Genomic DNA, 19,707 nt, shown 5'->3' on the forward strand with positions numbered 1-19,707 from the left:
AGAGGTGGGGACATTATCACTGCACTGTAAAAGCCCTACATTTGTATGCAATTTACTGACCTTAATTGATCTCAGTTTTTATTTCTCTATTCACTGATGGGAGGAGGACGTCACTGGCTAGGCAGTATTTATTGCCCAGGATAACAAAGTGTGAAGCTGGATGAACACAGCAGGCCAAGCAGCATCTCAGGAGCACAAAAGCTGACATTTCGGGCCTAGACCCTTCATCAGATTCTCCAGCATCTGCAGTTCCCATTATCACCAGTATTTATTGCCCATCCCTAATTGACCACAGGGGACACCACATTGCTGTGGGTCTGGAATCACATGCAGGCCAGACCAGGTGAGCGTGGCAGTTTCCTTCCCTAAGGGACATTAGTGAACCAGATGGGTTTTTCCTGACATTCAGCAATGAATTCACGGTTATCATTACATTTTCAATTCCAGTTTTTTTTTATTCAATTCAAATTCCACCATCTGCTATGGTGGGATTCGAACTTGTGTTCTCAGAAAGGCATCTAGGTCTCTGGATTAACAGTCCACCGATAATACCACTAGGCCATTGCCTCCCCATAATTTGGTTATAATTGGTTGTAGTTGGTTATAATTACGAGCTGATTTAATTACCTTGATTCTACAGGAAAGAATAGTGAAAAGCATTGGACTCATTCTCCAGTTCTCGGGATAACTTGATCAATACACATTTGTTCTTTAAAAACTCGTTTTCTAAAAATCTAGTGCATAGAAGTTTCTCATCGCTACACCCTTTCCTATTATCATTTATTCTTAAAAATTCCTACATCCACAATCAGAATGGTAACTGCTTACTATGTGACCTTATCATACTATAATTGATTACTTTTTCCAGCCAATGGCAGTACTATAACACCCCAATCTAGTGATTGGAATTAGAAGGATAGGGGAGGATCAGTGCACAGGCCTTTAAACATGGTGCATGCAGGATGAAGACCTTCAGATTCTTGGGGCTAGAACTGGCTGTGAGGCAGAAGTCAACCATTCAGAGAAAGTAGTCACTTGAAAAGAAGTGGGATCACTGCATCTGTGGCAGGTTTCACCAGCATTGATAGAGTTTAAATTAAACTGGCAGTGGCATAGACTTCTTAAGTCTTAGAAACTAAGAATCACAACTGTAACAAATTCAGCATAAATCCAACAGGTTTACTGCCAATAACTTAAATGAACCATGCACCTGCTGCCAGTTAGTCAGACAAGGGTTGACTACAGACCAATTGGATCCAATCAGATTTGAGCCAGTACATTCCCATCAGACCGTTTAATGGCCCTTTTCCCAACAATGCTTTAAAATAGGGTGTCTAACCTGGTTTCATAGTTGACTGCTCAGTAGTAATCCTCATGTCTGATCCGTCATTTCTGGATTGATCTCTGGGTGACTAATCATTGGTTGATCCATGTTGGACTCTGACATATGTGATCAATGATTCATTGGTCCATGTTTCACTAGACATGGTCCATATTGTTTGTTTTTTCAGGTGACTTGCCGACATGAAATTGACCAGGATGCCTGGTCTTCCATCTGTCATTGCTTCAAGGTCTTGTATGTCTTCACAGTCGTTGTGCAACTGCCCACGTATCATGAGGCATCTGTGTACATCAAAAATAAACACAACCACAGCAAGCTCTACCATCAGCAACCATCTTTAGCAGTGAATCTTAGGCATTCTGTGCAAACCTTTACAGAAATTCTGAAACATAATCTTGCCAAACTTATAAAAGTGGAATATAATGTTTTGGACAGTACTGACAAAGGAGATAGTACGATTGTATATAGGAAAAGACTGACAAGTACTATGGAGAACGTAAACGACAGATTTACAATGCATGTGTGTAACCATATAAGGTATGGTGTGGTGTGTTAATTGCAGGTACAGATATCCAAAGGGAGATATGATGCGGCAATTAAGGAACATGATTTAAAAGTAGCTAGGTAAAAGTAGTACTAGTAAAAGTAGTAAGGACTTACTTTCTTAATTTCACAGAAAGAAATAAAAAGCACTTAATTTCAAAAGATTCAAACTGTTCTGAAAAGATAGAGAAGGCTAAAAGGAAGGTAGGTCACCTGTATTAATTAGAGAAAACATTGTCACTTTGGAAAAAGAGAAAGTCGTAGAGAAGGGAAAGAACAAAATCTATTGGATCAAAGTTGAAATGCAAAGTGGAGATGAGCACCCTGCTGTGATTTTTCAGTCAGCCTCCATGTAATGAGATAGAGAGGTAGAGGAGCAAATCTGTGGAGAAAACACAGAAATGTATCCAAAATAGAGAATGGTGATTGGAGAGCTTTAATGATCCAAATATCGATTTAGGACAACATTAGAGTAAATTGTGAGGAGGGGAAGGAATTTCTAAAATGTCTTCAGGAGAGAACCTCCTTAATTCATGGCACCAGGAAGGAGAGGTTGCTGGAGGTGGTGTTGGGCAAAAAAGGTGAGCCATATGAGGCAGGTGTCTTTTGGAAAAATCTTAGGTAAAAGTGATTACTCACCTGATCCAGATGGCTAAAGGAGGTGGAATTAAGGGGAAACAGAAGAACTTGCCATAATCTTCAATCTTGCCTTAGATAAGTGGGAGTTTTCAGAGGATTGAAGAGTGACAAATAGGCAAGAAAAAAAGTGTATCAGAGATAGTAGGAACTGCAGATGCTGGAGAATCTGAGATAACAAGGTGTAGAGCTGGATAAACACAGCAGGCCAAGCAGCATCAGAGGAGCAGAAAGTTTGACGTTTCGGACCTAGACCTTTCTTCAGAAACTGGGGAGGGGAAGGGGGATGTGAAATAAATAGGGAGAGAGGGGAATGCAGATAGAAGATGGATATAGGAGAAGATAGGTGGAGAAGAGACAGACAGGTCAAAGAGGCGGGGATGGAGCCAGAGAGGAGATTTTGAAGTTTGTGAAGTCCACATTGCAGGAACAGCACCACGTATTCCGCTCGGGAACCCTGCAACGCAATGTTATCAATGTGGACTTCACAAACTTTGAAATCTCCCCCCCCCTACCACATCCCAAAACCAGCCCAGCTTGTCCCCGTCTCCCTAAACTGTCCTTCCTCCCATCTATCCCCTCCTCCCACCCCCATCTCCTACCTACTAACCTCATCCCGCCCCCTTGACCTGTCCGTCCTCCCTGGACCGACCTATCCCATTCCTAACTCCCCATCTACACTCACCTTTACTGGCTCCACCCCCACCTTCTTGACCTGTGCCTCCTCTCCACCTATCTTCTCCTCTATGCATCTTCTATCCGCGTCCCACTTTCTCCCTATTTATTTCAGAACACTCTTCCTCTCCCCCATTTCTGAAGGAAGTCTCGACCTGAAATGCCAGCTTTCCTGCTCCTCTGATGCTGCTTGGCCTGCTGTGTTCATCCAGCTCTATGCCTTGTTCTCTAAGAAAAAAGTGTAAGCATGTTACAAGTAATCACAAGCTGATCAGTTTGAAATCAGTGGTATGTAAAGTTTGAAAACAATGACCAGGAGAACAAGTCAACAGGTAGTTGGAGAGGTTTCAGTAAATGAAGAAAACTAATATATGGTGTTAATGTGATATTTAAGGAAGTGTTTGTTGAGGAAGCACAAAAGGCTGCCTAACCAAACTGAAACTGAAGCAATACAAGGGCCAGTGACATCCAGTGATACAAACTTGTCTTTAGAATGAAAGACAGCAAGCTGTTGTGAATGGTTGCTTTGTAGCCTGAAGCATAGTAGACATTGATATTTCTTAATTATCAGTGCTAGATTCGCAGCTTTTTATTTACTTATACAAGACAATGATATTAGAATACAATTTCAACATTTGTTGATGATACCAAACTGGGAGATGTGACCAAAAGTGAACATGATGGAAATTGACTGCTAGACTGGCAGAATGGGCAGGTGTGGGAGATAGAATTGAATGCAGAGAACTGTACAATGATACATTTTATAGAAGGGATAGGGAGGGGCAAATAGATTCAATGGCAGAATTCTAAAACGTATCCAGGGACACAGGGACATAGGGCAGATCATGTGCAGAGATCTTGGATGGCAGCATACCTGCGGAGAGCATGGTTAACAAGGGTGTTAGGCTTCAGAAATTGAGGCATTGAGTACATAGAGTCATACAGCACAGAAACAAACCCTTCGGCCCAACTCGTTCATGCCAACCAGACATCCCAGTCTGACCTACTGCCAATTTCCAGCATTTGGCCCAAATCCTTCTAAACCATTCCGATTCATACACCCATCCAGTTGCCTATTAAATGCTGTAATTTTAGCTGCCTCTACCATTTCATCTGGAAGCTTGTTCCATACACACACCACACTCTGCATGAAAAAGCTACCCCTCAGGTCCTTCTTAAATTTTTCCCCTCTCACCTTAAACTGTGCTTTCTGGTTTTGTATTCCCCTACCTTATGAAAAAGACTTTGGCTATTCACCCTATCTGTGCCCCTCAGGATTTTATAAACCTCTACAAGGTCACCCTTCAGCCTCCGACACTCCAGGGGAAAAAAGCCCTGGCTTATTCAGCCTCTCCCTGTAGCTCAAACCCTCCAGTCCCAGCAATATCCTCGTAAACCTTTTCTGCATCCTATCAAGCTTAACACCATTCTTCCTGTAGTAGAGTGACAAGAATAGTACACAGTTTTCCAAAAGTGACCTTACTAATGTCCTGTACAGCCATAACATGACCTCCCAACTCCTATACTCATAGCACTGACCAATGGAGGCAACCTTCCTCACCACCCTGTCTACTCATCACTCTGCATTAAAAAGAACTATGCACTTGCACCACATGACCTCTTTGTTTGGCAACACGCCCTAGGGCTGTACCATTAACAGTATAAGTTCTGCCCTGATTTACCTTACTAAAATGCAACACCCCACATTTGTCTAACAACTCCATCTGCCACTCCTTGGCCCATTGACCCATCTGATCAAGATCCCATTGTCCTCCGAGTAACCTTCTTCACTACTTAAGCAGGAATTCTGTAATCCTGAACCTTTGTAAAATTCTGATTAGGTCACAACTAAAACACTACATCTAGTTCAGATTATTACACTTTAGAACGCTTGGGAATGCTCTTGAGAGGATGCAGAGGGAATTTCAGGCTGGTCCCAAGCTTTGTTTCAGGCTTAACTACAAGGTTAAGTTGGAGAAGCTGGAGTTGTTGAGATATTTGATAGTTATACACAAGACAGTTGGATGGGGTAAACATAGGAAAGCTGTTTGTATTGGCTTATTGTACAGGTACTAGTAGACATTGATATATGTATTTCAACAAGGGCTGAATATAAGGAAGAACTTTATCATGCAGTGAGTGGTTGAGGCTTGTAACTTGCTGTCCACAAGGTGTTGGAGTAAAGAGGTCGAATTACTTTGAAAGGAAATTGGATATGCATTGGAACAAAATATGTTTGCTGGGCTATGGGGATGGAATCATAGGAATAAGACTGGCCAGTTTGCTCTTCTGAGATCTCTGATCGGCCAGCTGTCTTCCTTATACAGTGACCCTATAAAACCTACATTTAACGTCACCAAACTCCTGAATGCAGAATCCCACCTTTGCTCCAATGAACTCACATTGCTGTATGATTTGTTATTTAAGTATTGGATGGATTTTCCTCTCTCACAGATATCATGGGGAAGCTCACGGGCAGCACAGTAGCTCAGTGGTTAGCACTACTGCCTCTCAGCGCCAGGGACCCAGGTTCGATTCCACCTGCAGGCGACTGTCTGTGCAGATTTTGCACATTCTCCCTGTGTCTGCGTGGGTTTCCTCCAGGTGCTCCAGTTTCTTCCCACAGTCCAAAGATGTGTAGGCTAGGTGGATTGCCCATGCTAAATTGCCTGTAGTGTTCAGGGATGTGTAGATTAGGGGGATGGGTCTGGATGGAGATGCTCTGTGGGTCATTGTGGATTTGTCGAGCCATAGAGCCTGTTTCCGCACTGGAGGGATTCTATGATTCATGAATCTATGAGTTCTGAGGCTGGCTGGTGCTGGTTACCCAGTTCTTCATGCTTAATCTCTAAGTTCCTTTCTAACTCCTTCAATGACAAAGTGCTGTGGCATTACTTGCCCAAGCTCCTAAAAGATCTCATCCTGCTGTTTACCTTTCTCTATGATTCTCCCATGATCATCTGACCAGACTAGAACATCTTAAACTTTTAAAAATCAGTACAACTATTCATTAATAAGTTAATTAACGCAGGTCTACTTCCCTCACTGCTCAGTAAACATTTTCAGAAACCTGCTCCAGCAACTCGATTCTCCCAGCTGAGCACCTATGCCTTCTTCCTCCATGTCTGATTGTTCGCATACTGACACCAAATATCCATGTCTTCAGACTGTTACCATGTCCCTTAACAAGCTGCATTTCCCCGTGGCACCCTGAAAACCTGCTCCCAGCTAATGGTCCCACATATCACCATATCTATCCCAAGATTTCTGAATTCCAGAATCAGAATTCCATTCTGATCTCTGACTGAATTTAATTCTTAGTGCTTTCAGACAGCGTTATTATTCCTGGTACTTCTATATGTCATGACCAACACTTCAACTCCAAGAACCACTCTCCTAACATAGTGTGAGCCTTCTTGAAGTCTAGTCCCTTGTAGTTGCCATTCGTTTTAGATAAGAAATTCCAGGACATACACCCAACAATAATGAAAGAATGACAGTGTCCAAATCAGACCAGTGTGCAACTTTGAGGATAACTTCCCACTGATGGTGATGGTAAAACACGGAGTTTCATAGATACATAGCTAGAGGAAGGGGTGAAGATATAGTCTTTAGGCTGAATCTTCATGTTGCAGATGGGAGCTGGGAGGTGAGCCTGATCCCACTGTAGTAATCCCATCTCCCTCCCTGCAGTGTTTAACTTTGCAGTCCTCAGTCCCTTAATGAGCATGAAGATGTTTCTGCCGTTCTCTTCATTAAACTGAAGTTGTGAACAGAGGTTGGACAATTCCAGAGAACTGATCGAAGTTAAGGGGTTCAGAGCAAGAGACTCCAGCACAGAAAGAAGTTGAGCACTCGGGGCTCCACCAGGATTATCTGCCACCATGGGAGACGACAGTGAATGATCCACTACTAGTGACTTCCAGCCTCAGTCTGAACATGTTGGTAAGATCCCAGACATCCACATCTCTTTCCAAGTAACCCATCGTGTGAACCCCACAGGCTTTACACTTCCCCAAGTGCTCACTCAACCTGTCCATTTGTGCCTACACCTGCCTGCCTTTCCTGGCCAACTGTTGGTATGTGAGGTGATTGTGCCTGATGTGGTCACACACTGTCTCCCCCACAACTCCAACCCGACTTTAATGAACATCCCTTATCCCCTTCCCAGCCACGTTAAGTGAATACTATGGGAGTGAACAAGCTGCCTTGGAATGCAGGTCAGTATAGTCCATGAGCTGACATTTGTGCCTCTGGGCAAAGTACCCACACTGCAGCCTTTCAATACAAGTTGCCAATGTGCCCTGCAGAGTAGCCCTTTTCTTCCAGAGCACACTGGCGGTCCATTCGAGAGGATGGTCATGTTTGATTCCCCGATAACGTGTGCTACTGTCAGTGGAGGATGGATGTATGCAGCTGGAATTGTGGATTGTGGCCCAGGCTGCACTTTGATCAGAGACAACTTCTGGAACAAGGGATGAGTTGAATCTACCAGGTAATTGCTCTGATTTCCACATCGGGTTTTCTTAATATCTAGCTTGTTAGTGGGTTAAATGAGCTACAGACTTAAAATATATTAATGAGATAAACTGGGCTGTCGTCAAGGAGCTTAACAAGCAATAATCCCCCTTCATTAGCAACTCACTGCTGTGTAGCAAAAGCGTAAAAGATGGAGTAAGATGAACTTGACATTGAGGTAGGTCTTGGTAGACTCCTTGTCCAATTCTGCCACAACTCTCACCATAGCCAACATCACTGGACCCTCATAAAATTCCATCTGGTGATATTTTGAATTTATTGGATTGTATTCTCAAGATTAGGAGAAAGAGATGAATGAAATCATCTGGAAGAATGCAAAGTATTTGTTCATACCTTCAAAAAGCATGTACAGGACTACAAATTATTGATGAAAAGCTTTGCAGACATTATCCATTGCACCTGAAAGACTTTTGGCTTGGGACTGTCAGGAATACACTTGTTGATGTGAAACATTCTGGACCAAAAGGCACTGTGGGATGGCCTTAATCTTTGACTGTTGCTGATAGTATCCTGAGAAAGCCAAACAAAGTCTGAAGAAGGGTCCCGACCCGAAACATCAAGATTTCCTGCTCCTCTGATGCTGCTTGGCCCGCTGTGTTCATCCACCTTGTTATCTTTTCTTTGTTACAGAGATAGTAGGAACTGCCGACGCTGGAGAATCTGAGATAACATGGTGTGAAGCTGGATGAACATAGCAGTCCAAGCAGCATCAGAGGAGCAGGAAAGCTTGATGTTTCGGGTCGGGATCCTTCTTCAGACTTTGTTTAGCTTTCTCAGGATACTAAGTCTGAAGAAGGGTCCCGACCTGAAACATCATGCTTTCCTGCACCTCTGATGCTGCTTGGCCTGCTGTGTTCATCCAGCTTCACACTGTGTTATCTCAGATTCTCCAGCGTCGGCAGTTCCTACTATCTCTATAACAAAGAAGAGATAACAAGGTGGATGAACACAGCGGGCCAAGCATCATCAGAGGAGCAGGAGAGCTGCCGTTTCGGGCCTAGACCCTTCTTCAGAAATAGGGGAGGGAAAGGGGATTCTGAAATAAATAGGAAGAGGGGGGAGGCAGATAGGAGATGGGTACAAGAGAAGATAGGTGGAGAGGAGACAGACCGGTCAAAGAGGTGGGGAGGGAGTCAGTAAAGGTGAGTGCAGGTGGGGAGGTAGGGAGGAGATAGGTCAGTCCAGGGAGACCAGACAGGTCAAGAGGGCAGGATGAGGTTAGTAGATAAGAGATGGGGGTGGGGCTTGAGGTGGGAGGAGGGGATAGGTGAGAGGAAGAACAGGTTAGGGAGGCTGGGACTATCTGGGCTGGTTTTGAGATGCAATAGGGGGAGGGAAGATTTTGAAGCTTGTGAAGTCCACACTGATACCATTGGGCTGCAGGGTTCCCAAGCGGAATATGACTTGCTGTTCCTGCAACCTTTGGGTGGCATCATTGTGGCATTGGAGTAGGCCCAGGATGGACATGTCGTCTACAGAATGGGAGGAGGAGTTGAAATGGTTCGTGACTGGGAGGTGCAGTTGTTTATTGCGAACCGAGCGTAGGTGTTCTGCAAAGCGGTCCCCAAGCCTCCGCTTGGTTTCCCCGATGTAGAGTTGGTCACAACGGCGGATGCAGTATACCACATTGGCAGTTGTGCAGGTAACATCTGCTTGATGTGGAAAGTCTTGTTGGGACCTGGGATGGCATTGAGGGGGGAGATGTAGGGGCAGGTGTAGCACTTCCTGCAGTTGCAGGGAAATTGCTGGGTGTGGTGGGGCTGGAGGGGAGTGTGGAGGGGACAAAGGAGTCATGGAGAGTGTGGTCCCTCCTGAAAGCAGATAAGAGTGGGGAGGGAATAATGTCTTTGGTGGTGGGGTCGGATTGCAGATGGCAGAAGTGTCAGAGGATGATGTATTGGATCTGGAGGTTGGTGGGGTAGTACGTGAGGGTGAGGGGGATTCTGTTTTGGTTTTTACGGCGGGGAAGAGGTGTGAGGGATGAGGTGCAGAAAATGCGGGAGACGCGGTCAGGGGTCTTCTCAACCACTGAGGGGGTATGTTGCAGCCGTTGAAAAACGAGGACATCTGTGATGTACAGGAGTGGAATACCTCATCCTGGAAGCAGATGCAGTGGAGGTGAAGGAATTGGGAATAGGGGATGGCATTTTTGCAGGAAGGTGGATGGGAGGAGGTGTATTCTAGGTAGCTATGGGAATCGGTGGACTTGAAATGGATATCGGTTTCCAGGTGGTTTCCAGAAATGGAGACAGAGAGGTCCAGGAAGGAGAGAGAAGTGTTAGAGATTGTCCAGGTGAACTTAAGGTTGGGGTGCAAGGCGGTGATGAAGTGGATGAACTGTTCCAAGCTCCTCGTGGGAGCATGAGGCGACCCTGATACAATCATCAATGTAAAGGAGGAAGAGGTGGGTTTAGGGCCAGTGTAGGTACAGAAGAAGGATTGTTCCACATAACCTCCAAAGAGGCAGGCATAGCTTGAGCCCATGTGGGTACCCATGGCCACCCCCTTTGTCTGTAGGAAATGGGAGGAATTAAAAGAGAAGTTGTTGAGGTTGAGGACGTGTTCGGCTAGGCGGATGAGGGTGTCAGTGGAGGGGGACTGGTCGGGACTGCAGGACAGGAAGAAGGGAAAGCCTTTAGGCCATCTGCATGGGGAATGCAGGTGTATAGGGACTGGACATCCAAGATAAAGATGAGGTGTTGGGGACCGGGGATTCGGAAGCTCTGGAGGAGGTGGTGGGCGTGGGTGGTGTCACGGACGTGGGTAGGTAAAGTCGAAGAATCCTTATTTTTGTTCACTCATAGGAAATCAGGATCCCTGCCTGGAACAGCATTCATTATCCATCCCTACTTGCCCTTGACTAGGTAGTGGGAGCTGTCTATTTGAAATGTTGTAGGCCATGTTCTGTGGGTTGACCCACTATGTCATTAGGGAAGGAATTCCAGGATTTTGACCAAGTGACAATATACTTTCAAGTGAGGATGGTGATTAGCTTGGAGAGGAACTTGTAGCTGGTGATACTGCCATGTATCTGCTACCCTTGTCTTTCTAGATGGAACTGGTCATTGGTTTGAAATGGGGTTGCCTAAGGATCTTTGGCAGATTTCTGCAGTCTATCCTGGAGATGGTCCACACTGCTGCAACTGGCATCGGTAGTAGAGGGAGTGAATGTTGGTGGATGTGGTGCCACTCAAGTGGGCTGCTTTATCCTGGATTGTGTCAAGCTTCTGGAGTGATTTTGGAGTTGCATTCATCCAGGCTGATGGGGTGTATTCCATAACACTCCTGACTTGTAACTTGTAGGTTGGTTGCTGGCTTTGTGGAGTTAGGAGGTGAGTTACTCAATGCAAGATTCCTAGCCTGTGACCTGTTCTTGTAGCCATTGTATTTATGTAATGATTACAGCTCAGCTTCCAGTTAATGGTAACTTCAGGATGTTAATAGTGGGGAATTCAGTGATGGCAACACCATTGAATGTCAAGTTTAGAATGTCATCTCTTATTGGAGATGGTCATAGCCTGGCATTCGTGTGGCTTGAATGTTACTTGCCATTTGTTAGCCTAAATCTGGCTGTTGTCCAGATCTTGTTGCATTTCCTGACTGCTTCAGTTTTGAGGAGTTGTGAATTGTGATGATCATTGTGCAATCATTGGCGAGCATCCCCACTTCTGATCTTATGATGGAGGGAAGGTCATTGATGAGGCAGCTGAAGATAATTGGGCCTAGGACACTACCCTGAGGAACTCCTACAGAGATATCCAGGAGCTGACATGACTGACCTCCAACAACCATAACCATCTTCTTATGTCAGGTTTGACTCCAACAAGCAGAGAGTTTGCCACTGATTCCCATTGACTCCAATTTTGCTGGGGTTTCTTGATGCCCTGTTTGGTCAAATGCTACTTTATTGTCAAGTGCTGACACTCTTACTTCACCTTTGGAATTCTGGACATCTTCAGGGCTGTCATAAAAAAACTAGAATATCATTCTCGTGTTTTAGTACCGTGGAGGATCCTATCTGCTTGCACAGAGTTGTTGTCCTCCTTTGATCTTATACAATCTCATCAGATTTAACCTGACACTTGACAATTGAAATATTGTTGTAACTACTTTGTAATGGTAGAGGAGTTAGTTATTTCAGTCAAATCTTACAGTAGCCTCATGTGGTTATTCTTTGTCGCACTGTCAGTAACATAAACTGGAATCACTAGAGGAACAGGTCATTCTGAGGAGAAAGAAAGTAAAAGGTCAGTTGTTACATTTCCTGCATTGCATGGAATGGGACCAAAGATGGGGATGTGATGTTTGGTATGACTGAGAAATGAACCAGGGTATCACGGAGGGAATAGTACTTTGGGAACTTTGAAAAGGGAGCAGAGGGCAAGCTGCTTTTCTATTGATCAGTGAAGATCAAATTTCTGCCTGTACCGTTTCCTGTGCTGCCTAAGATGGAGTTAGGTGGAAATCAAGGCATAGTCACCACTCAGTCCTGTTCTAGAGCTGCAGCACTATGAACGCTGTTATCTGAAATCAATTATTTTAAATGTTAAAGTCACTTGTTTTTGCTTAGATTCATTTTGTTTCTGGAAAGTCTGAACCTCTCCTCTTAAAGATGTCAGCTTTTTGCTTGGCTTCTGTGTAGATTTGGCATTACTTGCCCGCCTGGCACCCAACAGAAGGAGCTATTCCCAATGGATTGTCCAAAACAGTGATACCATGAATTCCCAAAGGTCCAGTGATGAGACCTGGCGTTAATTGATCAGGAGATTGGCGTAGCATAATGGAGATCAGAACTAAAATACGCGAAGTGTTCATTTCGGTTAGAACCTAACTGGGTGAAAACTATCATTAATCTCAAGCATGGTCCATGGTTTCTAAGGAGGCAGGGCAAGGGGAAGAAATTCATTCTATTTTCTTATTAAGTTACTCATTCTATTGATAATTTCAACATATTAAATTTAATCATGTGTTAACTAAATTCATTAATTAATATTAATCACTTGAATTTCATAACTAAATTATCCAATATTAATGATTAATTGTTTATTACATTATGTGTTCGGATACTTGAGAAATGACTCTGCATATTTTACTTGTTGATTATATCATAAACATGAGTCCTTAATAACAATTAACAGTGAAATTGTTGTTCATTGAAATTAACTGAAACTGATAGCAGAGGTATTATTGTAAACCACATCTTTATAAGATTACAAAGATGTTATATTATAAGTCATTATATGTAAATAGTACATATATTTATTTCATTATAAAGAATGCTATGGATAATCACTGGCCATATTTTGAAAGGAAGACAGGACATATTCAAAAGAGAAAGAAATCTCTTAAGGAAATGACAGGATTAAGACATATGAGGCACAGTATCCAGTTAGCAACTTGTAGAAATATTCCATTTTTGTGTTTCAGTAACTCTTGACATACTGTCTCTAATTTATGTTAATAATTTGAATTCAGAATAATTACAAGGTTTAATGGAACTGAAAGGGTAAACTGGAATCACAAAAAGAGGTTCACCTTTGGGGGTCTCTGTGCCCATTGGAGTCACTCATCCATTATATTCCATTTAATTAAAACCCTGGACATCTCAAATCTCTTCAGATGGGGGCAGAAGCCTCACTATGAAACAATTAAAGCTTCTTCCAGAGTAACTAGCCTTTGATTGGTAATTATCTGAGAAATATTTACCAGTTTCTCTTACCCAGTTTTTTTTTCCCCTGTGTATTTTATATTTAAAAGATCTGATCCTGAGTAAATCATGAAATTAAGCATTTCCTCAACAGTTAAAAATCCTGCGGCAGTGACTAGTCTACATTCATAAACTTTTGTTCTTTTCTCCCCTCAAAGCAATCATCCTTCAGAAAGTGGTGGCGAGCCATCTTCTTGAACCAATTCAGCCCACATGGAGATACTTACAGTTTTGTTAGGGAAGCAGCTACAGCATTTTGTCTGAGTGACAATGAAAAGACAACAATATAGTTTCAAGCCAGGATGATGTGTGACTTAGATAGGACCTTGCAGACGCTGGTGTTTTCGTGGATTTTCTTCCTTCATTGTTCTAGCTAGCAAGGGAACAGTTTTGGAAGGTGCAGTTCGTAGAACCTTGGTAAGGCTCCTCTTTTCCTCTCCCTATCACACCATGCCCTCCCTACACCATCTCCTCCCTTAGTTTACACTCAATTCTTTCCCCCCCAACCCCATTTCTCTTCCCCTGACTTTTTCTTCAGTCACTTCTGTTCAGTTCCTTTTGTCATCTTCCCCTTCACTCTTCCTGTTCCTTTTTCCACTTCCATCTGATTCAGAAATGAAAGTGCTGCCACCATACTCTGAATTGGGATGGAACGAGTTGGAAGCATATGCATCTTTTATACTTGCCTTTTCTGTCTGATCCAGTACAGTCAGTGATTCCTATAGGAAACATTAAATTCTGCAATAAATTTCAGCATCAGAGCATAGCCAAGTCAGAGGGAGTCAGGTGCTGTTTGGATAAATGGTTTTAGCAATTACTGATAGTGCCCTGTTCCTTCTGTCAGACTGATGTACAGAAATGTTTTGCGATGGCAGTTATGTATGCAAACCAGGAAAGAAGGAAAAACAAATTATTCAAACCTTTTGTTGAAAACTACAACCGTTGGTTATTCTGTATCTACAGTGCCCTGGTCATTATCTATATGTAATCAAGTTGATTATACTGACAGCAGGCTATAAGCAGGTCAAAAGCATAGTATCAAAGGATAAGAACCTTGTAATGCTCTATCCTGGAATATTCTTTGGAAAAGATATTTTAATAACGATTTGATTATTGCTCAGGGAGCCAGTTATTCAGTCACTAATCAATTGCTGTTATCGATGAAATTTTTTCCAACTAATGTTTAGATTAGATTAGATTCCCTACAGTGTGGAAACAGGCCCTTCGGCCCAACAAGTCCGCACCACCCCTTGAAACATCCCACCCAGACCCATCCCACTATAACCCACACACCCCTGAACACTACGGGCAATTTAGCATGGCCAATCCACCGAAACATGCACATCTTTGGACTGTGGGAGGAAACCGGAGCACCCATGCAGACACGGAGAGAATGTGCAAACTCTGGACAGACAGTCGCCCGAGGTGGGAATCAAACCTGGGTCCCTGGCGCTGTGAGGCTGCAGGGCTAACCAGAGCAACCGTGCCACCTTATTTAGTTCCAGCTTGTAACCCAAAAGTGTCGTGAAATGGTAAAATAGAAAGGAAACTGAAAAGGCCAGAAATGGGAACTAAAAAGAGAAAGTACTGGAAGTACACAGAGCAGCCATTGTCTGGGAAAGGGAAAAAAAATGACACTTTGGAAGGCTAGCCATAATCAGATGTGGTAAAACCTTGCTATAAACCTGTCTTTATAGATGATAAAAAGCACATTACAGAATGCTGTAAAATGTCTGTTATGGTCCAAACTGCTTTAGTAATGAGACAGAAGTAGTTATTATGTGATATCAAAATGTGGATGAAAGAGTCATGTTTTTGTCAGCTTCTTTTGAAAATCAGCTGCTAGAGCTGACTGGTTGGTGAATATCGAAGAAAGGAGAAAATCGTAATTCAGAGGAATTTCTTACCATATTGTTCATGGCAGCCTGATCAAAAAAGTAATATGATTGTGCCTGCGGAGATACAGTATCTGCAAGATGGGCTCTGCCACTGAACCTGGAAACGCAGATATTGTTGTCTAGCCACTGTAAGGATAGAGCACAATAAGCAGCTCCAAATCTCTAACATAGGACCATACATGCAGCATCTTCAATAGATATAGTTGGTCAATAATCATCGAATAATCATGCTAATTGAGTAACAGTCAATGGAATGGCTGCATTGTTTCTGCAACTTGCATGTACTTTGATTATTTTCTAACAATGCCTGGCAATATCCAGCTTTGCTATCAATTACTGCAACAGTAATCTAGTGATGCATGTTTAAAGGTTTTACTTCAAAGAATATATATTACCTATAACTGGCAATTATATTTTCTCCAAATTTGAAGCTGGTTTTGTTGTTATAATCATTGCATTTATTTTTTAAAAGTTGTCAGAGAATGATTACACCTGCATTATCTAATTTTGTGTTGCTGTTTGCAAGTGGTTTACAACCATCACTGTATAAAATTCTTATGTCAGGTCTTACTCATACTTAAGTCCCTGCAGGAAAGTAGTTCTCTCCCTCTCATTGTTGTGAATATTTCTCACCTGTTTAATTTCAAGCAACCAAAGGCATACTATTCTAGGTTGATCTTGTATATTAAAACAAAACTGATAGAATAGAATGCCAGGTCACATTTTGCTTTCATCTTAATAATTTAGGTTTGACATCCTTGAAATACAATGAAAATATGGGAATTACCCTAATTGTGAAAGGTAGATTGCCCATTATTGGAATTTGATAACACAGTGAATTCTGTGTTGTGTGGAATCCCTGCATCGTGAATTTATTCTTGGTTTAAATGATTAAAGTGATGCCATTCTGACTTTACACAGGATCTGTTGTGGCACTTAACCATAGTCCATAGCAGGAAATCAATATCTTAGAAATGCAGGTAACCTAAATAAGTGTTCACACAATGCATTTATCTGAAGGATAAAACCAGCTGAGAAGCATTCACAATAATCAAATGGAGAGCAACGCAAGTAATTTAGTAAAAATATTGACTTCAGCTGATTCCACTTTGGTAAGTTTTCTGTTGCTTTAGTCATTTTTTTAAATATGTGTTCACCAAGCCAGTGAGTCAGGACTTAGACTTTACATTCATTCCTCATTCTGCAAGGTCTACATATCACAGGCTAAATGGCTGCATTGCTTAGCTTCCTCTTTCTACCTAACAGAATGCCAATACCTAACTTCAGAAAGTCTTTTCCTTCAGTAGTGCCACATTTCCATTTTCATGTTCTCTCTTTTCATATAGCCTCTGAACAAAATAAAACAAAGCCAGATTTAATTTCTAGGCTGTGGGTCTGTGTCTTCTGGGGCCTTCATCTGACTCATTTTGGAAGTGCTCATAACATTGGAACTAGGATTGAACAGAAGGTCTAGAAATTAAGTGATTTTTGAATTGAGCTATCACCCTTTCAAAATGGTGGCAATATTTGTATATACTAATAGTTATGGTAGTCCTTCTTTCTTATGTAGAATGAAGCATTTGAACAGCAATTCATTTCTATAAACTTGTGAAGTAAGATATTGCTAAAACAATCTTTAGTGTCTGTTTCACACATCGGTTTGAAGACATGACTGAATTCTTAAAGTGCACGTTTGCGAAGCATTGTAACATGCTTAAAGGTGATTTGACAAGGTTTCACTTGTTAATTGAGATTGGTATGTATGTGTTTTATCCTCTTAACCATGAAATAAGCAAAGATATCTAAAGTAAGAGAAAGTGCCAATATCTTTAGGTATGTTTGCTTTCCATGTTGCTGCATTGAGGTCACAGCTAACGGCTGTATATTGCCAAAGTTTTAAATCCTGGCTGGAAAAAATACTGATTAATAACCAGTTAGCTTTACTGTTACTGTTAAACTAAACCATTGTTTTGGACCAGTCACAAAGTGAGGTTAATGTCAGTTGAAAAATTATGAGTAATTAATTAAAATATTAAAATTTTACATTGAAATATAAATACAAAGCACAATTTCTGCTGTGGGGAGAAGAATACACTTAATATTACCTAACTCATTTTGAGTATGGTGCACCAGGCATTCATTTGCCAATCTAGAAATATGGAAGTAACTGTCTAGCAAAGTTGCCTTTTTTTTTGTAAATGATAAGGAACATAGTAAAAGGACTCAAGGACTCAAATTAGAGATCACCGACTTCAATGGAAAATAAAAAGGAAGACAGTGTTAAGCAGACATTTGTTGTGTGTTGTCACCAAAGATTAATTTTAGCCTCTGAAAGTATATTAAACAGATTGCAAACAGATAATGACCATTTATTAAAAAGTTGTGTTGTGTTTAAATCACACCCTGTCGCCAAAAACAAAATCAATCTGATTGATACCTGTATAATTTACATCAAGTTAAACTGTAGTTTTCTGTTAAAAGAAGGATTTTCTTCTTTATCTTCAATTTTTTCCAATACTCCCACCTTGTTTATTAATGATCCTTCAACATTTGATACTTTTGTGTCACGATTGGCTGTTCACCATTTCAAACAAGATAATTTGTTCACTGTTACCATTCAGCAATAAAATGTAAATTTAGAAAAATAAACATTGAAAAATGAAATGAAAGGCATTGAAATTTTATATTATCTCAGAAATTGTAATATAACACATGGAATCATGGAGGCAGCTTTGTCAAAATGACACATTGTTTTGTGTGGTTTAGAGGATAATTTGCAGACATGCTGTGAAAATGATCAATCCTACATATTAAGGAAGCAGTACCTGTAGAACCGGGATCTGTTAGTAAAATCAGATTCTTCTTAATTCCATAAGAGATCATCTCTGCCTTGTCACATGTCCTTTAACTGTTCACTTTAATGCAATTGAACAGAGGTCTAGCGGGGTTTATTCTGTTTGCATGTGCTTTCCCTAGACTCTGGCTGCCCTAACAAGAAATTCAATAAATCTGCTTCCAAACCACCTTGCACAAGCTTTGCATGTCCAATCTGGGCCTGAGGAAATTAACAAGCGAATAGAACATATCATCGACTTAAGGAGTGGGGATAAATTAAGAAGAGAGCATATCAAGCCTTTCTCACTGATGTTTAAAGAATCCAGCCTGGAGGAAAAGGTAGCTGGCCCACAAATACACATTTTGGCAGCATTAGCAAAAAGGACACTTTAAGTGGAAGCAAAGATGTGAAAGTTTTAAGGGAAAAGATGCAATCACAAAATTTTAAATTCAAAAAGTATATAGTTCTATTACTGCATACCTTTCACACAAAGTTTTAAAGTGCTTGGTAAAATGAGTATAAGACACGATTAAAGTGTGAAAGGAAAGATGGTTAAAAGAGGAAGATAATATTAATGTATTAATCAAGGACTGGTTATTTTAATGGTATATCCATTGGGTTTGGTTACTTTTCAGAACATTTTAAAACTCTCTGTAAAGTAACCCTGAAAATATCTCTAGAATTTTACAATTTTTTTTTAATTGACCCACCTTATTTTACTTGTAGGCATTATCTTGGTAATTTCCCTGAAACCCTATAGAAATAGATAAATCACTATGATAAATAGATAAATCACAACGGAGTCTGCAACACGTAGTCTGTTAATGTTTTGTTCTTCTTTCTTGCAGTATTCGCAGATGCGAGATGAAGTTTTCAAGTCAAATCTGGTGTGTGCTTTTATTGTTCTTATATTTATCGCCACAGTGCAAAGTCTATTTCCTACGTCAAGGTAAATATACCATGCAATCCTCTCTTAATGATGAATTGTGAATTTTTTTTCTGATCAGTGTAGTGTAACATCAGACATTTTTTTATTTCAGATTCCATAGCATTGGTGGACAGCAATGTTGTTTATTTGCATTAGTGTTATTCAAAAGCTAGAGTGTGATATTGAAAATACTTTAATATCTTTTTCAAGCCAAACCTAAAATGATGATAAGATCCCAAAATTTTTGATAAGCAGACACCAGAAGTAAAAGGAATAGAAGAGGTGATACAGAGATAAGCGGCAATTACAAAGTGAGAAACAAAAGAAATCCTGGTAAAGGTGAAAACACGAGTAGAGCATTACATTAGGAGCATTTGTACAATGTTGTGGGTCAAGACCAGCTGATTTTTACATCACTATCTTTAATATTTAATGCTGGCATATCCCACTTTAGCATCTATTAGTACCTGATGAGGAGACCGAGACTAGTTCAATGGACACCATTGAAGGACATACCAGGAGTTTACCAGGCGTACCTGAGGATGGGGCATCATTTCAAGTGAAACTAGAACTTACCTAGAATCCCTAGTGTGGAAGCATGCC

At 41.4% G+C, this 19,707-nt stretch overlaps 1 protein-coding gene across 2 annotated transcripts in view; it reads left to right on the forward strand.

The window, feature by feature from the left end:
• adcy8 (adenylate cyclase 8 (brain)) overlaps nt 1–19,707 on the forward strand; it is a 121,382-nt gene that overhangs the window by 40,295 nt on the left and 61,380 nt on the right. Inside the window, exons 8-9 of one of the 2 annotated variants that reach the window (XM_048528950.2) lie at nt 18,317–18,514; nt 19,025–19,125. In XM_048528950.2, the coding sequence (XP_048384907.1) occupies nt 18,317–18,514; nt 19,025–19,125 (299 nt within the window). The remainder of the gene's footprint in view (nt 1–18,316; nt 18,515–19,024; nt 19,126–19,707) is intronic. The other variant, XM_048528952.2, reaches the window with a different exon arrangement.

This window comes from Stegostoma tigrinum, chromosome 5, assembly GCF_030684315.1.
Source record: "Stegostoma tigrinum isolate sSteTig4 chromosome 5, sSteTig4.hap1, whole genome shotgun sequence".
In the NCBI taxonomy this organism is placed as follows: domain Eukaryota; kingdom Metazoa; phylum Chordata; class Chondrichthyes; order Orectolobiformes; family Stegostomatidae; genus Stegostoma; species Stegostoma tigrinum.